Source organism: Typopeltis vanoorti, chromosome 3 (assembly GCF_054136105.1).
Source record: "Typopeltis vanoorti isolate ZY-2024b chromosome 3, IOZ_Tvanoo_1.0, whole genome shotgun sequence".
NCBI lineage: Eukaryota > Metazoa > Arthropoda > Arachnida > Uropygi > Thelyphonidae > Typopeltis > Typopeltis vanoorti.
This window is the reverse complement of record NC_143551.1, coordinates 157,022,727-157,045,512: the sequence shown is the minus strand read 5'-3', so window position 1 is coordinate 157,045,512 and position 22,786 is coordinate 157,022,727. Positions and strand designations below refer to the sequence as shown.

Here is a 22,786-nt window from a genome sequence, read left to right as displayed (position 1 = left end):
TATAAGACAATATTGATGTAGGCACTGACAGACAATTGATCTTGTAAACAGACGATGTAAACTTACGGTATCAATAAATACAGTACTAAACGTATTTTCACTTCCTTATGATTTTCTGAAACAACAATTTCTTTTTTCTAGCTTACTTTATTGTAATAACAATATTATATAATACATACATACCATACAAAATATGTATTAATCAACTATTTATGCTATAGGTAAGGGTTTTGGTCAACAGTAGGCTATTAGTAGTTAAGTTTTTGGAAAGTCAAATGTTATATGTGGATTTTCGAACAATGTGTGTGTGTGGGGAGGGGGGGATTGGTATCCCTAACCCCTTGTTGTTCAAGGGTCAACCGTGTGTGTGTGTATATATAATTATTATTTTTGGTTAATTGGTTCCTGAAAACGTAGCCCAGTCTATGAAAGTAGTAATTAAGAAAGGGAGGCAATTAATGTGGATATACTAGTTATGAAGCACAGTAAGCAATTTTTTTTGGCCCCTGTCCCAAAAAAAAAGGGAAGTTGAAGTTATTTTTGTAGCAAGAAGTACCTGGCAGTCACAGTTAGAAAACTAGTTACCTTTCTGCAATTCTCAATTTGGCATTTTAATATATTGAACAGTAATGAAAAATACCAGTAATGGCAAAACTGAACATTTCATAGAATATCAGTTGAAAAATAGAATTATTAACTTCAAAAAATGACAAAACTTACCGAGGAGAATCTGGAGGCTGAATTTTAAGCCAATCATCTTTGACTGGTGGTGGAAGAGGCTGGTATGATGTGTGCATAGAAACATCTCCAATAATCTTCAAAGCTTCTTTGGAGGCATGGTACATCCTGAGTAATTCTTCTCGCTTGTGCGCTTCTTCTGCTGATTCCTCCATTAATGTACTCTGTATATAATTATAAATTCAGATTTTTTTTTTGTCTTTTTTTTTTTTTCAAAATATAAAAGTTAATAATCCACAGAATTTATATTTTATCAATGATAAAATAGTTAAAGTATTCTTTTGAAAACAATGTGTCAAAATCCACGAAAATGTTTACATGTGGTATCATATAATATTTAATAACTAGGTAATTCTGATAGTTTTGACAATAACTAACTACCTGTCATCAGAGGAAGAGTATACAGAAACAAGAAATTACGAAACTACATAAATAAATAAAAAAATAAATAAAACGAAAGTTTTCACCTAAGCCAAGTTTTTAGAAAAAGTAGATTCTAAGATACAGCTCATAAGCTATTATTAGGAGTACTGGCTCATGTTGTATGATCTGCTGTTTTCACCGTGATGTGCTATATCAATTGACAAAACCATCATCATAATCAATTTCCTGATATCTTTCTGAGAGCGTATTCTGTATCGAGCCTGAAACTTAGCATAGATTTTGGTCTTCCTCTGGTCTTTTCCTTTCATCTTAGCATCAAACACCTGTTTTGCTAAACTTTCCTCTATCATTTTTGTTTAAGTGACCATACTACTTCAGATTGGCTGTGGTCATTAATTCTTGAATGTTAACAATAAGAAGTTCCTTCCTAACATCTTCATTTCAATGATTCTGCCATTGATGTCACTTGTCCACTCTTCTATTCATGTTGGAGGTTTAATGGAATATTATCAGCATCGAGAAAGGATTAAAGCTAATTTTAATACTTCCAATATTTCATCTCCGTCACAGAGACATCTTCAGGGATTACAAAAAAACTTTTTGTAACAACACACACAAATACAATACAGTAGTGAGTGAAACTAAAGTCCTATCTAGGTGGTGCACCCTCTATGGGCATTTGCAGGTGACCTAGGATGTAAAGAGGGATCTCTGATAATTAATGTTTCCCAAATTTTGGGAATTTTAATGCAACCGTATTTGTTTTAATTAGGTTGATTCCTGAGTGCAGATGCAGATTCAAAGAACAGTCTTTCTTTTTTAAATTTAGTATGGTGGTTTGTTCCCTGGAGATCCTGTGGGTTGTATCCAAAACATGGTTTGCAAGCCCAGATTGACCATAATCATGATTGCAGATGTATGACTTGTGTTCTTCTAACTGGATGGTTGCTGATCTGCCTGTCTGTCCGAAGTAAGCTAGTTTACAGAAACAAGGTACTCTATATACTCCAGGCACTGAGAGATGAGGGAGCTGATCTTTGGAACGGATAAGGGTAACAAGTTTACGGTGGGGCTTAAAAGCTGTATAGAGGTTGTACTTTTTTTAATGATCTGACTATTTTTTCGGATGTACCATGGATGTAAGGTATGGAGATAGCATTTTTGAAGAGATGGTCAGGGAATGGGGAAGGACTTGATTATTTTTTTAATTCTATAGTCATTGTAGCCATTGGAAAAGAAGGTGCTGTGTATGTGTTTCAGTTCGGTTGAAAGGGCAGTTTTAACCAAAACAAAGATTGTGGGCTCTATTGGTTAGAGTTTTAATAATGTCATATTCCTGAGAGGGGTGGTGGTGGAAGAGTTTGTGAATGTATCTACCTGTATGAGTAGGTTTTCTATATACAGAGAAAGAAAGGTTACTATTAGAAGAAAATTAGAGAAGATGCAAGAAATAAGAAAAGTCTCGTTGACTGTTATTATTGTCAGTGATATTTCCCCACTGGTTCAAAACACAAGAGTATACAGAGGATTTCAAATTGGAAGTGATCACCATTTAGTCTTACAGGATAAAATTGAATTTCATATTGAAAAGAACATGTAAGAAAGTTTCAAAGTGAGTAAGAGTTGAGCAGCTTTCAGAAGTGAATTGTAGACTCAAATACACAAACATTATTCAAGAAAAAATGATTTTTTTAAAAACAAGAACCAAACCTCAGCAATTCAGTGCAAACCACGAAGAAAACATTCATTCAACCAAAAAAGCATGTAGTGAGGTAATCTGCATGGACAGAAAAATCAGAGCTCCATAGTGGACTCAGGAAGTTAATGAGGCAGTCAAGTAAAAAAAAAAGCACATTGAAAGTTCCTGGCAAGTAAGTGGCCCTGTGCTCTTAGAAAATAAACAGAAAAATTGTAAGAAAGCAAAGCACTGTGTAAAACTACAAGGGTGGTCTGAAAAGTTCTCGGCCTTACAATGAAAAAACATTTATAATTTCAAAATTATTTTTATTTTTCAACATAATCCCCCCTTAAGACTAATACATTTATTCCAGCGATGCTCCAGTGCCATTATCCCATCCCTGTAGTGGTTCTCAGTAAAATCTGAAAAATACCCCTCTACAGCTATAATCACCCCTTGATTCGAAGAAAAACACTGACCAGTGAGGAAGAGTTTTAGTTTCGGGAAGAGATGGAAGTCAGAGGGAGCAGGGTGGATGTTCCAACAATTCATAGTGTAGATCCCTTAATTTTCCCATTGCCAAAACACCTTTGTGGGGCAGGTGCATTGTCCTGATGATTTTTTTTTTCTTCTGCAAACTGGGTCTTTTCCCATGAAATTTTTTTGTCAGGTCTGGTTAAAAGATCGGAATAATATTCCCCGGTTACTGTTTTACTCTTTTTAATATAATTAATAAACAAAATGCCTTTAGCACCGATGCCATGACTTTCCCTGCTGATGGAACAGACTTTGTCTTCTTTGGTGCTGAACAACTGGCTTCTGTCCACTGTTTTGACTGCTGTTTGGATTCTGGTGTGTAATGGTGAATCCAAGTCTCATGCATAGTCCGTGTGTTGAGGCTTAAGTGCTTTGAAGAATTTATGTTGGAGGTTTAATGGAATATTATCAGCACTGAGAAAGGATTAAAACTAATTTTAATACTTCCAATATTTCGTCTCCATCACCGACATCTTCAGGGATTACAAAAAACTTTTTGTAACAACACACACACACACAAATACAATACAATAATGAGTGAAATTAAAGTCCTATCTAGGTGGTGCGCCATCTATGGGCATTTGCAGGTGGCCTAGGATGTAAAGAGGTATCTCTGATAATTAATATTACCCAAATTTTGAGAAGTTTAATGCAACCTTATTTGTTTAAATTAAAGCAAAAAATCATAACAAAAAACATATAAGAAGCAAACCTAATAATAATATAATTCTTATATTATTATTAGGTTTTTAAAATTTCTAAAAGATAAAAATTATCTTTTAGAGATTTAATCCCAATGGCAGATATAAGTGCGTTGGGTTTAAGACTCAAAAATGGAGAAATCTTTTTAAAAATAGGGTTATTATTGTATTTAGTTTTGATCAGGTTGATTCCTGAGTGTAGGTGCAGATTCAAAGAAAAATCTTTCTTTTTTCAATTTACTATGGTGGAGCATGGTGGTTTTTTTCCCAGGAGATCCTGTGGGTTGTATCCAAAACATGGTCTGCTTGTCTGTACGAAGTAAGCCAGTTTACTGGCACAAGGTACTCTATATACTCCCAGGCACTGAGAGAAGAGGGAGTTGATCTTTGGTGGAACGGATAAGGGTAGCAAGTTTATGGTAAGGCTTAAAAGCTGTATGGAGGTTGTACTTTTTTAATGATCTGGCTATTTTTTTCTGATGTACCACAGATGTAAGGTATGGTGATGGCATTTCTGAAGTCCTTCTGAAGAGATGGTCGGGGAATGGGGAAGGATTTCGGAAATGCGATCACCATACCTTACATCTGTGGTACATCAGAAAAAATAGCCAGATCATTAAAAAAGTACAACCTCCATACAGCTTTTAAGCCTTACCGTAAAGTACTACCCTTATCCGTTCCATCAAAGATCAACTCCCTCTTCTCTCAGTGCCTGGGAGTATATAGAGTACCTTGTGCCTGTAAACTGGCTTACTTCGGACAGACAAGCAGATCAGCAACCATTTAGTTAGAAGAACACAAGTCATACATCTGATTTCATGATTACGGTCAATCTAGCCTTGCAGACCATGTTTTGGATACAACCCACAGGATCTCCTGGAAAAAACCACCATGCTCCACCATAGTAAATTCAAAAAAGAAGGCCTGTTCTTTGTATCTGTATTTGCGCTCAGGAATCAACCTAATTTAAACCAATACGGTTGCATTAAACTTCTCAAAATTTGGGAAATATTAATTATCAGAGATCCCTCTTTACATCCTAGGCCACCTGCAAATGCCCATAGAGGGTGCACCACCTAGATAGGACTTTAGTTTCACTTATTACTGTATTGTATTTGTGTGTGTTGTTACAAAAAGTTTTTTTGTAATCCCTGAAGATGTCTCTGTGACGGAGATGAAATTTTGGAAATATTAAAATTAGTTTTAATCCTTTCTCAGTGCTGATAATATTCCATTAAACCTCCAACATGAATCTCATGCACAGTAATAAATCTACACACAAAATCAGTTTTATTCTTGTTAAAATGCTCCAAGCACTGTTCAGAGATTTTCATGCAAATACGTTTTTGATCTACTGTGAGCAAGCACGGCACACATCTTGCGCAAAGCTTTTTCATTTGCAATTCTTCATGCAAAATATATCCAAAACGTTCTTTTGAAATGCCTATAGTCTCGGCAATTTCACGCACTTTGACTCACTGGTCATCTGATACCATATTGAGCACTTGATCAATGATTTCTGGTGTTGTTACACTTTTTGAACATCCTTCACATGGATCATCTTCAAGACTGGTACGGCCATGTTTAAACTCGGCAGTCCATTTCTTAATTGTCGAAAACAAAAGAGAAGAGTGACCATAAACTTTTATTTACGAATGAATTTCTTTTTGGCGTTAAATCTTCTTTTACAAAGAATTTTATAACCGCACTATACTCAAATTTTATCCATTTCAAGGGATACAGACAACACTTTTGCTTCAGACAGCTTTATAAAAAATCTACTTGATGCGTGCTGCCATCTATGGTTGAGGCCAAGAACTTTTCGGACCACCCTCATAGCTAAACAAAAGTCATGGGGAGACTTTGGTAAGAACACAAAATATAAATATCAGTTAGGTGGAAAATATTCTGGAGGCTATTGAAAAATCTCAGAAATAGAGGAAGGAGTACTATAAAAGGAATCTGAGATGATAAAGGTGATATGAAAACTAAAGAAAAAAATATTCTAGATGTCTGGAGTAATTACTTTGAAAATTTGTAAATGAAACAAGCAATAATAGCATGTGGTAAAAAACATTCAACAGGAATGCAATCAGGAATACATAACATTTGAAGTAGAAAAGCTATTAAAAACCTGAAATGTAGAAAGGAAGCAGGAGTAGATAATATACGACCAGAAATACTCAAATTTAGAGGTATAATAGTTTTACAGTGGCTATCCTGCATAATTTAGGCCTGGTCAGAGGGTCAAATTCCAGATGACTGGAGTAGAGCTACTCCAGTCATCTGGAAGCATACAGAGTACCTATATGCTTTCAAAACAGTTTAGTGTTTTGACTAATTTCTTTCTTGTTCCATATAAATTTATTCAACTGACTTCCTACCAAACCAGTTTCACTAATTCTGTTGTCTTTTTCAAATTTAACTTGCCATCTTCACTAAAAATTGTGTCTAATAGCTGAAATGTTTTACTTGTTCTATAGGTTCACAATCCAAAACACTAAACTAGCTGTATAGAAGATAGTATTCAAAACTGATTTTATCTTATGGATTTGAGAGCTAGGTTAGAAATAAAAATCTTGATCAAAGACTACAGACCATAGATATTAGTCCTGGAAAAGATTAGATGCTGATTAAATGGTAATTAGGGGATTGATTAAATCATTGGTGCACCCAGGGAGTGGGCCAAGGGGCGCTCCCCCCCCCAAAAAAAAGAAAAAGAAAAAAAAAAACTAGAAAATTTTCCAAAAATCTTTTCCTAATTAAATTTTTTTAAAAATTTATGTTGTCTTCTATTTCTATATTACTTATGAATTAGCGGTCACATAAGGTGGGAATACCCTCTGGCTCTCGGGAATCAGGGTCGTTGTGAACGCAAGGCAAATGAAATAGTGCTCGGGCGATGCGTTGTTTGCCCGAGCCAGGCCAGAGATCAGGGGTATCATATATTGGCGATCACTGCAGATGCTCGGTCATAGGTTGTACGCAATGTGTAGTGTGTATTATCAAATCATCTACTCAACTCAGCCACCTCCCCCCCCAAGATTAAATCATGAGTGTCCCCTGGGCTGTGGAAGTAATGTCAGTTGATTCAACAATAGCTAATGAAAAATTGGCAAATTTCTTTGGATAAGATGTTAATTGGTCCTTAACATTTTCCGACATTGCAGTAATTCTTCTTTGCAAGTCATCCTGTTTAACTGAATTTTCTCAACATTTTTGGCTGATTCAGGACAAATTTTTTTAGCAGCTATCTGAAGGCAATCTTTAACGAAATCTCTGTCTATAAATGGTCGGCACCTTTTTGCTATAAGGCGAGATATTTCAAAACTTATTTCTGTTGCAATTTCCGAATCTTGAATAGGTTTTGTAAACATCACTTGCTGGCCTGTGAATTCTCGTTTCAAAAATGAAATCTTTTGTTTACGTAGTTCTTCGGGTAGATTTGAAAATGTAGAATGCAGACTTTCATAGTGTCTCCTTGTATTGTATTCTTTTGGTATGGATACAGCACTTTTGCAAATCAAGCACATGATATTATTAAACAACTGCACAAAACCATATTTTTCGGTCCAGCTATCCTGAAACTGCCGTTTTTCATCCTGTAGTTTGCGTTTCCTACTTGGCCCTGCTTTATCCATTGTACAATTTATTTTTTACCGTTTCCTAGGAATGATAATTAATTGTAGCAACCACACCAAAGAAAACAAAATACTCATATGATAAACAGATGAATTATAAAATTTGTTAACATTATTACTAACCGATTATCGTAAGTAGACAGGCAATCGTGACATCACAGCTACTTTGCTTTGCGCATATGCCATTTTTTTAAAAAATTACCTATTGTGTAACTTGTTAAAGTTAAAATAATACATGGTGAGGCGGGCCGCCAGCAAATCAATGGAGGGCCGCATGCAGCCCGCGGTGTGTGCATCCCTACCCTAGATGAATCAATATTTTCTTCACTGTTTACCACTAAAACTCTAAGATTTCATCCTTGTTCTCAAACTCATTCAGTTTTTTCTTGAATAATGCTTGTATAGATTTCACCTTTGTATACAGTTCACCTTTGAAAGCTACTTAGTTTTAATTCTTTTTAAAACTTCCTTATATTATTCTTTTCAATGTGATATTCAATTTTTGTTTTTAGAACAAAGTGATTTTCAGTTTCAAATCTTTCATATATTCGTGTCCTGAACCACCATGAAAGAAAAAAATACTGTAAAAGTAATTAGATGATAAAGTGACATCAAAACTGAAAATAAAGATATTCTAAATGTCTGGAGTAATTACTTTGAAAGGCTGTTAAATGAAACAAGCATTCATGATGACATCAAAAACATTGCTGATTCTTGGGAGGAAGTAAAGCAATCAACAATTAAAGTGGTGTGGAACAAACTGTGCCCTCAATTCTTATGATGATTTTTGTGGCTTCACAGAAGACATTGCCAAAGCCAGAAAAGCTGTGGTGGATAGTGGCAATGCACTGCAATTGGACACCAATTGGGAATTCCCATTCACAAGAATTAACCAATGAAGACCTTATGGACGTAGACAAGCATAGAAACAAAAGAAAATGAAGAATCAGAAGATCCAGAGCCAAGAAAGTTTATGAAAAAAGAAATAGCTGAAGCCTTTTGACTCACTGAAGCAGGAACTGCAAAGCTTAAGGTTCAAGATCCTAACATTCAGCGGTTTACAAAGGTTTACCGTGCAGTTAGTGTGAACATTAGCTGCTACAAGGCCATTTATGATGAAAAAAGGAAAAAAGAAAAATTTTGTTTTCTACAGCACAGGAGTAGAAAACAAAATAGAAATGCAATCAGGAGCGCATGATTTCATATAAGGAGTACTTGTATGAAAAACTATGAAAAAAAAAGTTTTTTTCATAGTTTTTTTTAATGTGGAAAGGAATCTCAATTAGATGGTATACTACCTGAAATGCTCAAGAATAGGGGTATAAAAGTTTTAAAGTAGCTACATTACATCAATTCAGAAGGTCAAATTCCAGATGATGAGAGTAGATCTCTCAAAATACACATTATGAAAAGGAGGGGGGGAAATGTGAGAATTAAGGAGAAATTTCTATAATGAGTGTTCCAGGTAAGATTTATGCAAACATACTTCAGAAGAGGCTAAGACTAAGACAAATTGACAGAAACTTAGGCAAGAACATGCTAGTTTAGGCCAAATCTTCACTTTAAGAATAGCTGAGAAACCATGGGAATATAACAAGGATTTTATATTTTAGTTTTGTAGACCAGAAAAAATCATATGACAAGGTGTCATGAGGAATGCGGTTCAAACCACAAAGTTATGTGATATAAATGACACACTGTACCAAATGATACAAAGTTCATATTTAAGTTGTAATTTAACAGTTAGAATTGAAGGAGTAGAGGAAGTATAAGTTTGATGCAAAATCAGGTTTTAGAGAGGGGGTGCACACATATCACCACTGTTATTCATCATCTATATGATCAGATATTGAAGGAAAGTGGTATTAGGCCTGATATTTAAAATTCAATTCAATTGCAGCCATGTACTATTCTATGAGAAAAAAAAAATACTGCTTAATCCTTTCTTTGTGTTCATTATCAAATTCCATGCACCTCTCCCATCCTCTCCCCACCTTCCATAAAATGAAAAATTCCATTTACTGGTATCCTGTATGATCCTTTCAAGAGGAAGCAGGTCTATCATATCACTCCTCTTTCTTCTATCTGCCATTTTCTTCATAATCTATATTCCATAGTCCTGATATCATCTTTAACACTCTCCTTTGCTCCCCCCCCCCCCACTGTATCTGCATCATCTTAAACCAGGAGAACAGATGTGTACACAATATTCCAGGTGAAATCATATCAAAGCCTTACAAAGAGGCAAAATAGCTACCTTATATAAAAATCATTAATTTTTGCTATATGACCCCTAAATTTCAACTTTGTCTACTAAAACTCCAAGATCACTAATCTAATCACTTTCTTCTTGTTAGTACTAATGAACTGGTAGTATTCAAAGACCCTATCCTCTCTACTTGAAGGATACAAAAATTTATTGTACATGCCTGTTATTTTTGTCGAATGAAAGAACTGTTAGTATAAATTAATTTACTTTTTTTTTCCTCGAAAAGCATAATATTTGATGATAAAAACATAAGATGGTCGTGATTATGTCAAACAAAATCTTCACACAAATTTACCATGCTTTATAAATCAGAAAAAGTATAAAACAAATCATGTCATTAATTTGGGTTCTAATGTAATGTTCCATCTCAATAATAGTAATCACTGTTTATTCACTTATTTCTCTGATAAACTGCTCCATTTACTGCATAGAAATGGAAATTTTTTTGTGGTTTTTGGATATGTACTTCATGTATCTTCAGTATCACGCACCTAAAAGTATCTTCAGGACTGGGATAAGGTGGTACAACAACGGGCAACTCGTTGCAAATTTGGAGCAAGCTAACATCACTCCTATCTCAGTATCTCCCATAATGCAAAACACATCTTGCGGATATTTTCAAAACCTTTTTGTGAGATGGTGTTTATAATGACCAGGGCTCAACAAATATGCTCACCCACTTGTCTATGGCAAGTAGATTTATGTCATTAATGTCAACTCTGCCATCACTATTTCTTGTTCTGTATGATCAATGATGTACAGTTAGCCATGAAGTACAGCTGAATCAATGTTTTCTTCAGTTTTTCCACTAGATCTATAATGTTTGGGTCATGTTTTCAAACTCTCATTTCTAATCCAATATCTGAATGTTCAGTTTGAATAAAAGTCTACAGTTAATATGAATAACATAGTATTCATTTTCAATCTGCTCAAAAATAAATGCTGATCACCTCTTACTTCCAATCCTTTACATGCTTTGTATTCTGAAAGTTTTGCAATCAACAATAACAGTCAATGATTTTTCTTCTTTATCTTGTTTCTTCTTGTGAATTTATGCACACCTTTTTGTTGGTTAGTTTGCACCTTTATTGAGGTCTCTTCAGTGGGAGCCAGGCCCAAGTGGAGATACCAGGCAGAAGCATTAGCAAGGTCATCTCTACCTATAGGAGTTGCCAAACGGTGTGCCACCTTTTTATTAAATTACTCTGGATTTAGAGAAAGATGTTGAAAGTTTATTTTTCACTTGGTTAGACTATAATAAATTTAGTTTAATCCTTTATCAAAGTGTGAGCAAACAAAGTTCGCACCTAAAAGTATCTTCAGGACTGGGATAAGGTGGTACAACAACGGGCAACTCGTTGCAAATTTGGAGCAAGCTAACATCACTCCTATCTCAGTATCTCCCATAATGCAAAACACATCTTGCGGATATTTTCAAAACCTTTTTGTGAGATGGTGTTTATAATGACCAGGGCTCAACAAATATGCTCACCCACTTGTCTATGGCAAGTAGATTTTGCCAGCTGGTGAGAAACTGCAGACTGGACAAAACAGGATATTTTTTAATTTTAAGAAAACATAGAAGTATATGCTAATATAAAGGGCAATTAGCCAGTCGAGTTGGTCAAGTGCTTAGCATACATGCTCTCCAATCAACAGGTCACAGGTTCAAATCCTGCTGTAGGCATGAATGTTTGCGAGTGTCTTTGGGTGAGAGATGCATTTCATTACTCCATGTGAGACCACCACCACCATGCTTAACGAAGACCTGAAGTGGATTGAAAAAGTTCCATGTCTCTAGAGCAGGGTTTCTGGACTATCTAAAAATAAATAATTACAAAAAAAAAAAAAATATATATATATATATATATATATACATATATATATATATATATATATTTGTATATAAAATTGATAAAATGAAAAAAAAAAAAAATCCTTAGCCCAGCCATAGTACAAATGTACTACAGGTTTACTAATACTCTTTTATGGGTGGGAACCACATATAAAAAAATATTATAACAACATTTAATGTAACCCCCCCCCCCAAAAAAAAAACCAATGAATCAACATTGTTTTTACTGTTCTTAGTATTCTTATCATTTACCGACTACTACTACTTATTCGAATGTTTTTTCAAGCGATGGAAATATACTCCAAAGAACAATACAGCATCACTAAACATTTGGAACTGCTATTGACTAATTGGGACATATCAAAAATTTGGAGAGAAGAGGAGAAGACCACCTAAGGAAGGACTTTTTTTTAAATTTATTTTTTATGGCAAGGATGATTTTGCATAATTTGTCAAGCCCTGGTAATGATAATTCTTCAGAATAGTGCCCTATTTTGATCAGCCAGAGAAATCTATTGAGTTCCATAACGGAAGAACATGTGAGAGATATTACATAAGCAGAATTACAGCCAGCACACTATCTAATCATGTTCTTAATTCTGCTCACCCTAATGAGGACGAATCCGTTATTCATTCATTGATCTAGAATAAATCTGGAAACATTTTCAGAAGCTATGATGAACTGGAGAGAAGTATTGTGGAATCAAATTGTCCTCGATGCGGTTCATCTTAATACAAACCTTACCCATAACCTATATGATTGTCACTCTTTGGTTGTCCAACTTTTGCATACGTGAGATCGTAGCCACATGAACGTGCCTAACAATACTATGGCATCCAGAATGGTTTCAAATGTGAGCAATATGTTAATAAGTTAATTTATAGCTGCCTCACATAATGTATATTTTTCATCATCATCAAATTCCTGACATGTACCCACAAGGGGTATACAAGATATTATGATAGTACTACATTAAAAACTTACATCATTACTAACTTCCTATCAACAATTTTCCTCCAAATCAATCTGTTATCTGCAAGACTGACATTATCAGATCTTATATTTCTGTCTTCTAAGGCACTTTTTATTGTATCGATCTATATCTTAGTCTTCCTCTGGGTCTTTTTCCTGCCAGGTTGACAGGAAATAGACCCAGAGGAAGTCATAACACATTCCAGGATGCTAACGATGGCAAGTTCTTACCTAACATGTTCATTTTTAATATGATATTGCCATTGATGCCATCTGTTCATGCCTCTAATCTTTCTCAGGCCTCTTATATCTGCAGTCTCTAATCTTTGGTCAAGTGTATTATTTCTAACCCAGCTCTCTCAGATTGACGAGTTAAAACTGGTTTGAACACTGTCTTGTATACAGCTAATTTAGTATTCTGACCAATATCTCTCTTATTTCTTATAAATTTATTCAGTTGACTTCCTACCATACCAGCTATGTTGATTCTGTTGTCTATTTCCATATTTAATTTACTATCTTCACTAAAAATTGTGCTTAAATAGCTGAAATATTGTATTTGTACTATGGGTTCATCATTCAGGATGCAGTTGATGTTTTCAATGTTTCATACCAACTTTATTACAACAGTTATTCAGTTTAGTCAGGGAATCTTAAAGACTTGTACTAGATTTATTCAGAAGTTTAACATCATTTGCATAAAGAGCTGACATTAACATCTCCAATTCTGATATCAGATTTAATACCATTTTTCTTCATAATGTGAAGAAATATGGAAGGATAATGTTATTCATTATCCATATCTGTATGGATAATGTTATTCATTATCCATACAGATAATGAATAACAGAGGGGGGTAACGTAAATCCTTGTCTGACACCAGATTTAACATTAAACCATCTTCCTATACTTCTGTCAGTTCTAACTGCTAATTTAATTTGAGTTTAACAACTCAAATAAAGACTAAGCATTGCTTGATATAATATCCCATTGACACCTTATCATATGCCTTTTGCAGGTCTACAAAACTTAAATACAGATCTTTGCTATATATTCCCACAATTTCTCAACTATTTGTTGTAAAGTTAAAATCTGATCCTGACAGCCTCTATTTAGCTTGAATCCAGCTGGTTTTTTACTAAGCTTCCCTTCCACAATCCTTCTCAACCGTTTTTCAAGTATACCTGAATAAATCTTACCGGGAACACTCAGTAGGGAAATACCTCTATAATTCACACATTCAGCTTTATTTCCCTTTTATATATGGGAAATATGGGTATATGGGTACTATGAGAGCTCTACTCAAATCATCTGGAATTCATCCCTCTGTCCAGGCCTTCTGAACTATGCAGCACAGCCACTGCAAGACTTTTATACCTCCACAATTGAGCATTTCCTGACGAATATCTACTCCTGCTGCCTTTCCACATTTCATGCTTTTTCTATTTCATGTATGGGTATGTATTCCTCATTGCATGCCTGTTGAATGTTTTTTTACTACCGTTCTATCACTGATTGTTTCATTTAGCAATTTTTTGAACTAATTACTCCATACATTAAAGATATCTTTTTCTCCAGTTTTCACATCACCTTTATCATCTCTAATTCCTTTTACAGCACTCTTTCACAGATTTCTGAGTTTTGTCAACAACCTCCAGAATATCTTGCCACCTTCTTGATATTTATTTTCTATGTTCTTACCAAAGTCTTCCCATTATTACTTTTGTTTAGCTAGTTTTACACAGTGTTTAGCTTTCTTACATTTGACTCTCTGTATTCTCTGAGAGCACAAGCTGACATATTCACCAGGAGCTTTCAATATGTTTTCTTCTTTTTCTTCACTGCCTCTTTAACTTCCTGTGTCCACCATGAAGTTCTGGTTTTTCTATCCATGTAGACAACCTCACCACATGCCTCTCTGGCTGAATCAATCAATGTTTTTTTCAGGGCTTACCACTGAATCTCTAAGGTTTCGTTCCTGTTGTCAAACTCTTTCATTTTTTCTTGAATCATGTTTGTGTATTTTAGTCTACAGTTCATATCTGAGAGCTGCTCAACTATTATTTGCTTTAAAACTTTCTTATATGTTCTTCTTTTCAATATGAAATTCAATTTTATCCTGCTCAAGACTAAACAGTGTTCACTTCCAATTTCAAATCCTCTGTACGCTCTGGTGTCCTGCACCAGGGAGAAAACATCACTATCAACAATAACGTAGTCAATGAGACTTTTCTTGTGTCTGACAATTTCCTACTCCACTATTTAGATCTCCAATAAGGATCAACTTTTCCTTTTTCATTGTGTCAGTTGCTTTCTCTAAAACTTCAAAAAGTTCCTCCACTTAACCTTAGTAGGATCTTCTGTGGGACCATAGGCACAAATAAGTTTGTATTTATTGCTTAGAAAGATCTCATCAGTTTGTCTTTTTTTTTTTTTTTTTTTTTGTTTCAGTCACCCCTATTATGTCGATCTGATACTTATCCAATTCTTTGCCATCCAGGCTTCTTATATTATATCATGGGTTTGAACTGCACGGTTCCACTTATGCTCGGATTTTTTTAAATAAACATATCGGAAAATGTTTTGGATATTTGCAACAATTTTAAAAAACTCGCAGAAGAACTGAATAGCTTAGAATAGTTTTCAATATTTTTATTTCCAATAGAAATATTATAAAAATTAAGAAAAAGTAGGTATGTCATGAATGCATAAAATATATCTAGATACTACTCCATTATATTATTTACTGCCATAAAATATACACAAATCTATTATAAAAAGTTAATATTTATCAAAACTTAAGCACACATAAAGATCCAATGTTAAATCATAACTGCATGACATTAACTGTTATTAATTAATTAACATAACAGGTTTACGATTCTTTCATTAGTGTATAGGATAGGCTTCCATCAAGCAATTATGGCTGCTGCTTCATTATCAATACATAAATCGTTATATCTGTAATTAAATATTTGTTTTTCACATTATCTTTTCATTTTTGATGTCTAGTATTAGTAATACGTATAACATCTACAGTGTTTTGTATCATATAAGACAATACTGATGTAGGTACTGATAGACGATTCATCTTGTAAAATTAACAGACGACATAAACTTATGGTATCGATAAATATAGTATAGTACTGTAAATGTATTTGCACTTCATGATTTTCTTTAATAACATTTTCTTTTCTGTAGCTTATTTCATTATAAGAATACAGTGTACAATACATACGACATACAAAATATGTGTTAATTGACTGTTTATGTATCAGTAAGGTTTCCTATTAGTAGTTAAGTTTTTGGGGAGTCAAAAGTTGTACGCAGATTTACAAATACGCAAAGAGTCGGCAGTCCTAACCCCCCACAGCATTGTTCAAGGGTCAACTGTATTCGCTGGCAGGTTTGTCTGTTTTGTAAGGTGAAAAACAGTTTAAGAGAAAATAACTGACCATCTGAAACTGGATAATCCAAGTGCAGATGAAAAGTCCTAATAAAGGTTCTCTGCACCCAAGATTTAATTTTCTAAAAGTGATTTGATTTCATGCTACACATAATTTTATATGTGCTTCACATCCTCTGGCTGTCATACGTTCATAAAGCTACTATTGTTTGTGCAATAGTAGCTTTCTCACAAACAAAACATTCTAATAAATTTTTGAAAATATTTCTGCTTTCTGAGAGCTGACAAAGAAGTAGGTGTTGCAAATGGTAAATGCTTTTCAATTTCATACCCTATGTTTAGTCTATTTCTGCAAGGAAGCTGATGTTTGTTTATTGTTTAACTACTTTGAACTTCATCATTTATATGTTACTTGAACTTTTTGTTACAAAGCTACCAAAAGATATTAATATATATGAAGGCTCTCCAAGGAATTTAATATGACAAGATAAATTACAGTCAAGGAAACAAAACAGGATCATTCCAAAATTCAAATTGTATACGCACGCACACATATATACACAATTTGAATTTGGGAATGATCCCCCATTTTGATTTCTTCTCCTGATGTAAAATAAAACTTGATTCTTTGACTATCAAAAGCATGTTCTTCTTTGATAACCTGATAAGGTATGAAAATGAGAATATGTGAAGAGATTACAAAAAAAGCTCTTCTTGGCACACTCCCTACATAAATACCAGCATATAAGCTAACAACAAATATGCTGTTAGGGGCTCTTGGGAAACTTATAATATACCAGATGTGGAAGGAAGAATGATAGCCAGATGTGCTCTAGCTTCTTTGAGAAAAGGAAGGTAAGATGCTAGATCTACACCAATTGGAATAATTATTAAGCAATTACATATAATATACGAACTGCTTTTAAGATCAGCATTGCTAATAATGTTAAAATGAAAAACATGCAAAACTATATTCAGTGAGCAAGAGAATGGCATCCACTTTAGACTGATGAGTATGTGAATTACTGAAGTTTAAAAGATTCACTGCAGTGGTAAGTCATCTGAATGGTTGTTTTACATCTAGGTCATGAATAGTAAATGTTATAGTTTAAATATTATGCTACACAAAAACCACTGGCAAATTTCCAGATTAGTATTTAGATAAAAGGAATTTATATTTCAACTTTTTTTTTTTTTATATGTTGAGTTCATACGCGAGAGGTTGGTAGATCAACCTATAGTACATTAGTACCATGTACGAGTTGAGAAAGAAGGTACTTGTTCACATCGGATTTGAAAGACTGTATATTGTATTCCTTAGCGAACACATCAAGGGGAAGCCTATTCCATAGTGTAGCAGTTACAGGAATGAAGGAGGAGGAGAAGAAACTTGTTCTGTGAGTTTCAAGGTGCATGGTGTAGGGATGTTGAGCAGCAGCTGCACATGTTCCAACGAGCTTAGTACTAAGTGGGGAATTATTGACGCTATTTCGGATGAACATTTTCCATGGAATTATTTGTAGAAAACACATAGTACAGAGACTAATCATCTGTGCAAAAGTGTGGAGGGAGTGAGTTGGTAAGAGATGGGTCATTAATAAGACTGATTGTGCCCCTTTGTGTTGAGTTGAGCATTTTGAGAGGGCTATATGAGGCCCAATCCCATATATGGGAGCAGTATTCAATGGTTGGGCAGATTTGTGATTTGTATAAGGTTAACAGCTGTTCAGGGGTGAAGTAACATCTTGAGTGAAAGAGAAATCCTACTTTTTTTTAGAAACTAAGGATGCAATGGTCATGTATCCAGGAGAGGCTTGATGTCAGAGTAACTCCAAGTAGAGAAATCTCAGATTGTCTGGAAATTTGGGTGTTGTCAAAAATAATACTGAGAGAAATTGGTTCTTTTTTTTTTTTTTTTTTTTTTTTTTTATGCGAAATAGGACAGTACTGGGTTTTATTTGCATTGAAATTGACTAGGTTATCTGAACCACATCGGAGGATGGGTTGGAGGTCTGAAATGAGTGCAGTGGTGGTTGCTGTTCTGTAGGTTGAGGTGAGCTGTGTGGAGCAGGGGCGAATTCTCCATGCTTGCTGCACAAGCTCATTAATTGAGAAAGAAGCAATATTTATTTGTTAATAAATGCATGCATTTATAAGCATTCCATTTAGGCTTTTATTTTTGTAGACAGAAGATGTCGTAAGCTTGCGTGGCAATAATTGAACTTTGTGTTGTGTATATCGAAGGCCGATGCTTGCTAGTCTAGTCAAAGCTACCTTGGCTTGCTCGGTTGTGGGAGCTTCAGGTCCTCATTACAGCACTGTGATTTCATGCATGTGTGTAGTCATTTCCGCCTTCCCTTCACTTAAACACAGGCCATACGCACTCAAAGTAGCCAGTGAACTTCAGCCAAGGTAGCTTTAACTAGAACTTTTTATGATGACGTTATTGACTAGTTCATAAAGAAGAACCGTAGGGTAGAATTTGTATTCAAGTAGCTAAATTGAAAAAGACAGAATATCATTTGTAAAATGAATGTTGTACTTGTATGATTAAATGTACATAAATTTCTAAATATATAGTTTTAAATAGTCAGTAATTCATTATTCTGCTAATCAGACTTCAATCGCACCTCTCACTCCCTAAATGATAACAAGAGCAAGCATGAATTTCAAGACCAGCATTTGCACCTGGTGTGGAGTAAGGTTTATCAAAAGAAAGGAAGGAGTGCAATGTGTAGTAGTCTGCAAAACTGTGTATTGGACTGGAGGCAAGCTGAAGTAGGTTATTGATATACAGTAGGAAGAGGGTTGGTGAGAGGACCCTGAGGAACCTTGGTATTAGTTCAATGGTGAGAGGATAAGCAGCCATCCACCACCACACAGCGTGCATCCAGATAGAAAGCTGGCAATCCAACTACAGAGATCTTGAAATAGACCAAATGATGGCAGCTTGCTTAGTAAGCCTTTGTTCCAGACCAAGCCGACCGCCTTGGAGATATCAAGTGCAAGGATTGAGATTCGCCAAACTTCTCCATGGCATTTGTCCAAAGATGGGTGACATATGTGAGCAGATCTCCTGTTGATCGGCAGCAATGGAACATCCATACTGGCAGTCATTTATTAGATGGGTAGCTTCGAAGTAGTGTAGGAGTTGGGAATTGGTGATTTTTTTCCATTACTTTAGACAGGACTGAGGTGAGCGAGATGGGGCGGTAGTTGGACAGCAAAGACTTTTCACCCTTCTTGGGAATGGGTTGAATAGGCCAATTTCCAGGCCATGGGATAGATATCAGTGGAGTAAGACAGTATATATATATATATATATATATAAGCAACATTGGACAGAAGACAGTTCTGGTGTGCAAAGCTTCAGGACAATTGGAGGAATACCATCAGGGCTGGGAGACTTTTTTGTGTCTAATTTGGAGTATTTTGCTGATCTCTTTCTGGCAAAATGATATAGTGGGCATCTGGAATGGTTGGGGGACATTTGCCATTGTCAATTATATGTGCATTGAAAGCGAAGTGCGAGGCCAGGAGATTGACCTTTTCTGTAAGTGATGATGCAATGGAGCCATCTGGGTAGGATAGAGGTAGGAATAGTGTTGGGCAAAAGTTATGACCGATTGCTTTGGCGTGGAAAAAAAGGCTTGGCTGCCATTTGAACAGGCTGCTAATTTCCTGCTTTTTGCTCTTTCAAACTCTGTTTGGTAAGCATTGATTGTTTTTTTTGCATTTATTTTGGGCTCAGGTATAAACTCTAAAGAAGGATGGAGGTTCTTGATTTGAGCCAGTAATACTATGTTTAGCTTTTCATTTGTAAAGTCTTGGCACATATTTTGGAAAACCAGGGTATAGTTAGGGAATGCCTTTACTGTAATGTGGGGAATGTATGATTCCATGCAAGTGAGGATTACTTTGGCTATGAGTTCAATGCATGTGTTTGGATTGGAAGCAATAGTCTAACCATGGGAATGAGGCATAGAAGTTGTGGAGGCTGTCCCACTTGGCACTGCTATAATGCCAAGCTACTCTTGTAAGGGAGTGGCTATGTGAGCGTTGTTGCATGGGGGAGAAGATGAGCACTAGGTTGTGGTCAGAATTGCCTAGCAGGCTCTCTCTCTACATTTACTGTGTATTTGGAGAGTGGTTTGGGTTATCAGGTATTCTGGTTGGCATCCGAACTAGTCGTGTAAGGTCATTGGTGATGGCGAATGTTTCAGCATCTCTGCCTGCAAGATCTGTACAGCTGGAGGAGGAAAGCCAGTTGGTATTGTGGACATTAAAATCTCCTAGGAGAATAATTTCGCTGTTAGGAAAGTAAATTTTTAAGGAGAGGAAACTGAAGAGCTCAGAGTGGTTGGTTGCATTAAGGGAGCGATAGAGACAGCATATGAATTTGACTGAGTTGGGTAGGGATATTTTCATCCAAAGAAGGTCAAAGTTGGGCAATTCTAGGTTGGGTGCTCTCTGGCAAGGTATGTTGGAGTGTATGCACAGATGCCACCCTTGGGTCGAAAGGAGTTAAAGAGATTGTACTTTGGAAGGTTGAGGTGAATAGTGCTGGAGGGAGGTGAGATTTGAGTTTCTGCGAGAAAGAGTAGGTGGGGTTTGGTAGACTGCAGGTGGTAGTGGACACTATTAAGGTTAGAGTTTACCACGGATGTTGGTGAAGTGGATTTTTAGGGTTTTGCGAGTCATATGTTTGATCCCAGGGTTTTCGCACATTTCCTATGCAGTTCCTGCATACTGGTCAAAAATGGTGGTTGCTAGTGGCATCACTTGGTTTTTGCACCAATTTAGCTTGTCTATAGTTGATGGTCCAGCTGTAGTCACCATTTTGATATTTTGCTGCAAGTTGTCTTCAAAGTTGGCATCCTTGTTCTCTTTGTGTAAATGATAAATCTGGTCGAGCACATATGAGTGATTGTGGACAAGTGTCTTTGAGCTTGTTGTTAATTGCTGTTATTAATTTTGATGTGCTTGTTGACATGTCGCAAGTCACTTTTACAAGGCATGGAAAGTGTGCTCCATCCATTCTTTTGTTTATGGGTCTGAAATGGCACCTGATGATATTTTTAGGAACTGCTGCCAATTGTTTGTAAGATGGATGTAGGCATTTATTGTAAGTATGCATTTATTGTATACGTAGGCATTTATTGTATACTCATCTAATCTCCAGAAGCATATAAGCTAATAACAATGTTAGATAACAGGTGCAGGCATTAATCGGAAGTATGATATATAATAACATACTTACTTGATCTCCAGAAGCATATAGATTAGCTAATAATTCGGAATAGATGAAGTCCTTTGTCTGCAAAAGAAAAAAAAGTTGCTTAGCTTCAAATGTTATAAATAAAATTTAGATAAGCAGTAAACCTGTGCAAATAACATTGGAATGGCAACATAGTGTTGATGACAATATTATACAGAATGGTAGATTAAAGATTAGCAAATCAAGGATGTGAAATAAAAAATTACCTCGAGAAAGGCAAACATGAATGGGCTGAATACAGTTTAGAACATTAAAATGTTCAGAGTTGAGCAAATCAGAGATTTGATAAATAAACCAGCTCAGAAATAAGTCGCTGTTGACTGGAAACTAGTGATAAAATACTGTGTTGGATTATAATATATGGTACATTCACATGATATATAGAACAAAAGGATGTGTGAGGATAACAGCAGAATAATCCATAAAACTGAACACACGAGAAGGTAAGAATTTTTCATTTTAACTGATTAAGTGTGCAATGCTATTAACCTTACATTACATTACATTTGAATTCCTAGAAAGGAATTTTCAAGGAGTGGCTGGCTATGGTACCTATTCTAATAAAATTCTAAGAAGTGGAAGAATTAGAATTACAGATGTCAATTCAGAAGAATAATGACTAATTTCAGGGGACACACAGAAATTATTATACGAGGTAGTATCAAAAAGTTTCGAGACTCGCTCTCTTTAGGAGAAAATTACTTTATTTATCTACATTTACACATTATCACCTTCAAAAATAGTTCCTTTGCATAGCAATACAGCACTCCCAGCGTTCCTTCCTATCACTTCTGAAATGTGTACTGGAAGTCTTCTTTTTGAAGTGTGCCAAGAACCTTCTGCGATTCATGCTGGATCTCTGCAATGGTGTCAAAACGGCGACCTCTGAGCTGGATCTTCATCTTCGGGAAGAAGGCGAAGTCTACAGGAGCCAAATCTGGCGAGTAGGGTGGGTGTGGAAGTGAGATCAGGTTGTTTCTGGTGAGAAACTCACGTGTGAGGAGAGCTCAGTGACAGGGTGCATTGTCGTCATGGGGCATCCAGTTTTTTGCATGCACCTTCCGGTCGCTTTTGCCGAATGTCCTCCCTCAGATGGCTTAAAACCTGGCAGTAGAACTCGCTATTGATGGTCTGGCCTCTAGGGACGAATTCTCGATGCACAATGCCGTGAATGTTGAAAAAAACAATGAGTATGCACTTGGTCGAGCTGCGGACCTGCCTTGCCTTTTTTCGTAGTGGAGATGATGGGCTCTTCCACTGTGTAGACTGTTGCTTCGTCTCAGGGTCAGTCATACCCATACACCAAAGTTTCATCACCGGTAATGA

At 35.7% G+C, this 22,786-nt stretch overlaps 1 protein-coding gene across 1 annotated transcript in view; it reads right to left on the bottom strand.

Moving 5' to 3' along the window:
* The window catches only part of LOC150108694 (dynamin-like), a 306,464-nt gene that overhangs the window by 13,644 nt on the left and 270,034 nt on the right, over positions 1 to 22,786 (bottom strand). Inside the window, exons 16-17 of the mRNA XM_090416156.1 lie at positions 21,443 to 21,499; positions 721 to 902 (exon numbers count right to left, since the gene is read on the bottom strand). Of these exons, the coding sequence (XP_090272282.1) occupies positions 721 to 902; positions 21,443 to 21,499 (239 nt within the window). The remainder of the gene's footprint in view (positions 1 to 720; positions 903 to 21,442; positions 21,500 to 22,786) is intronic.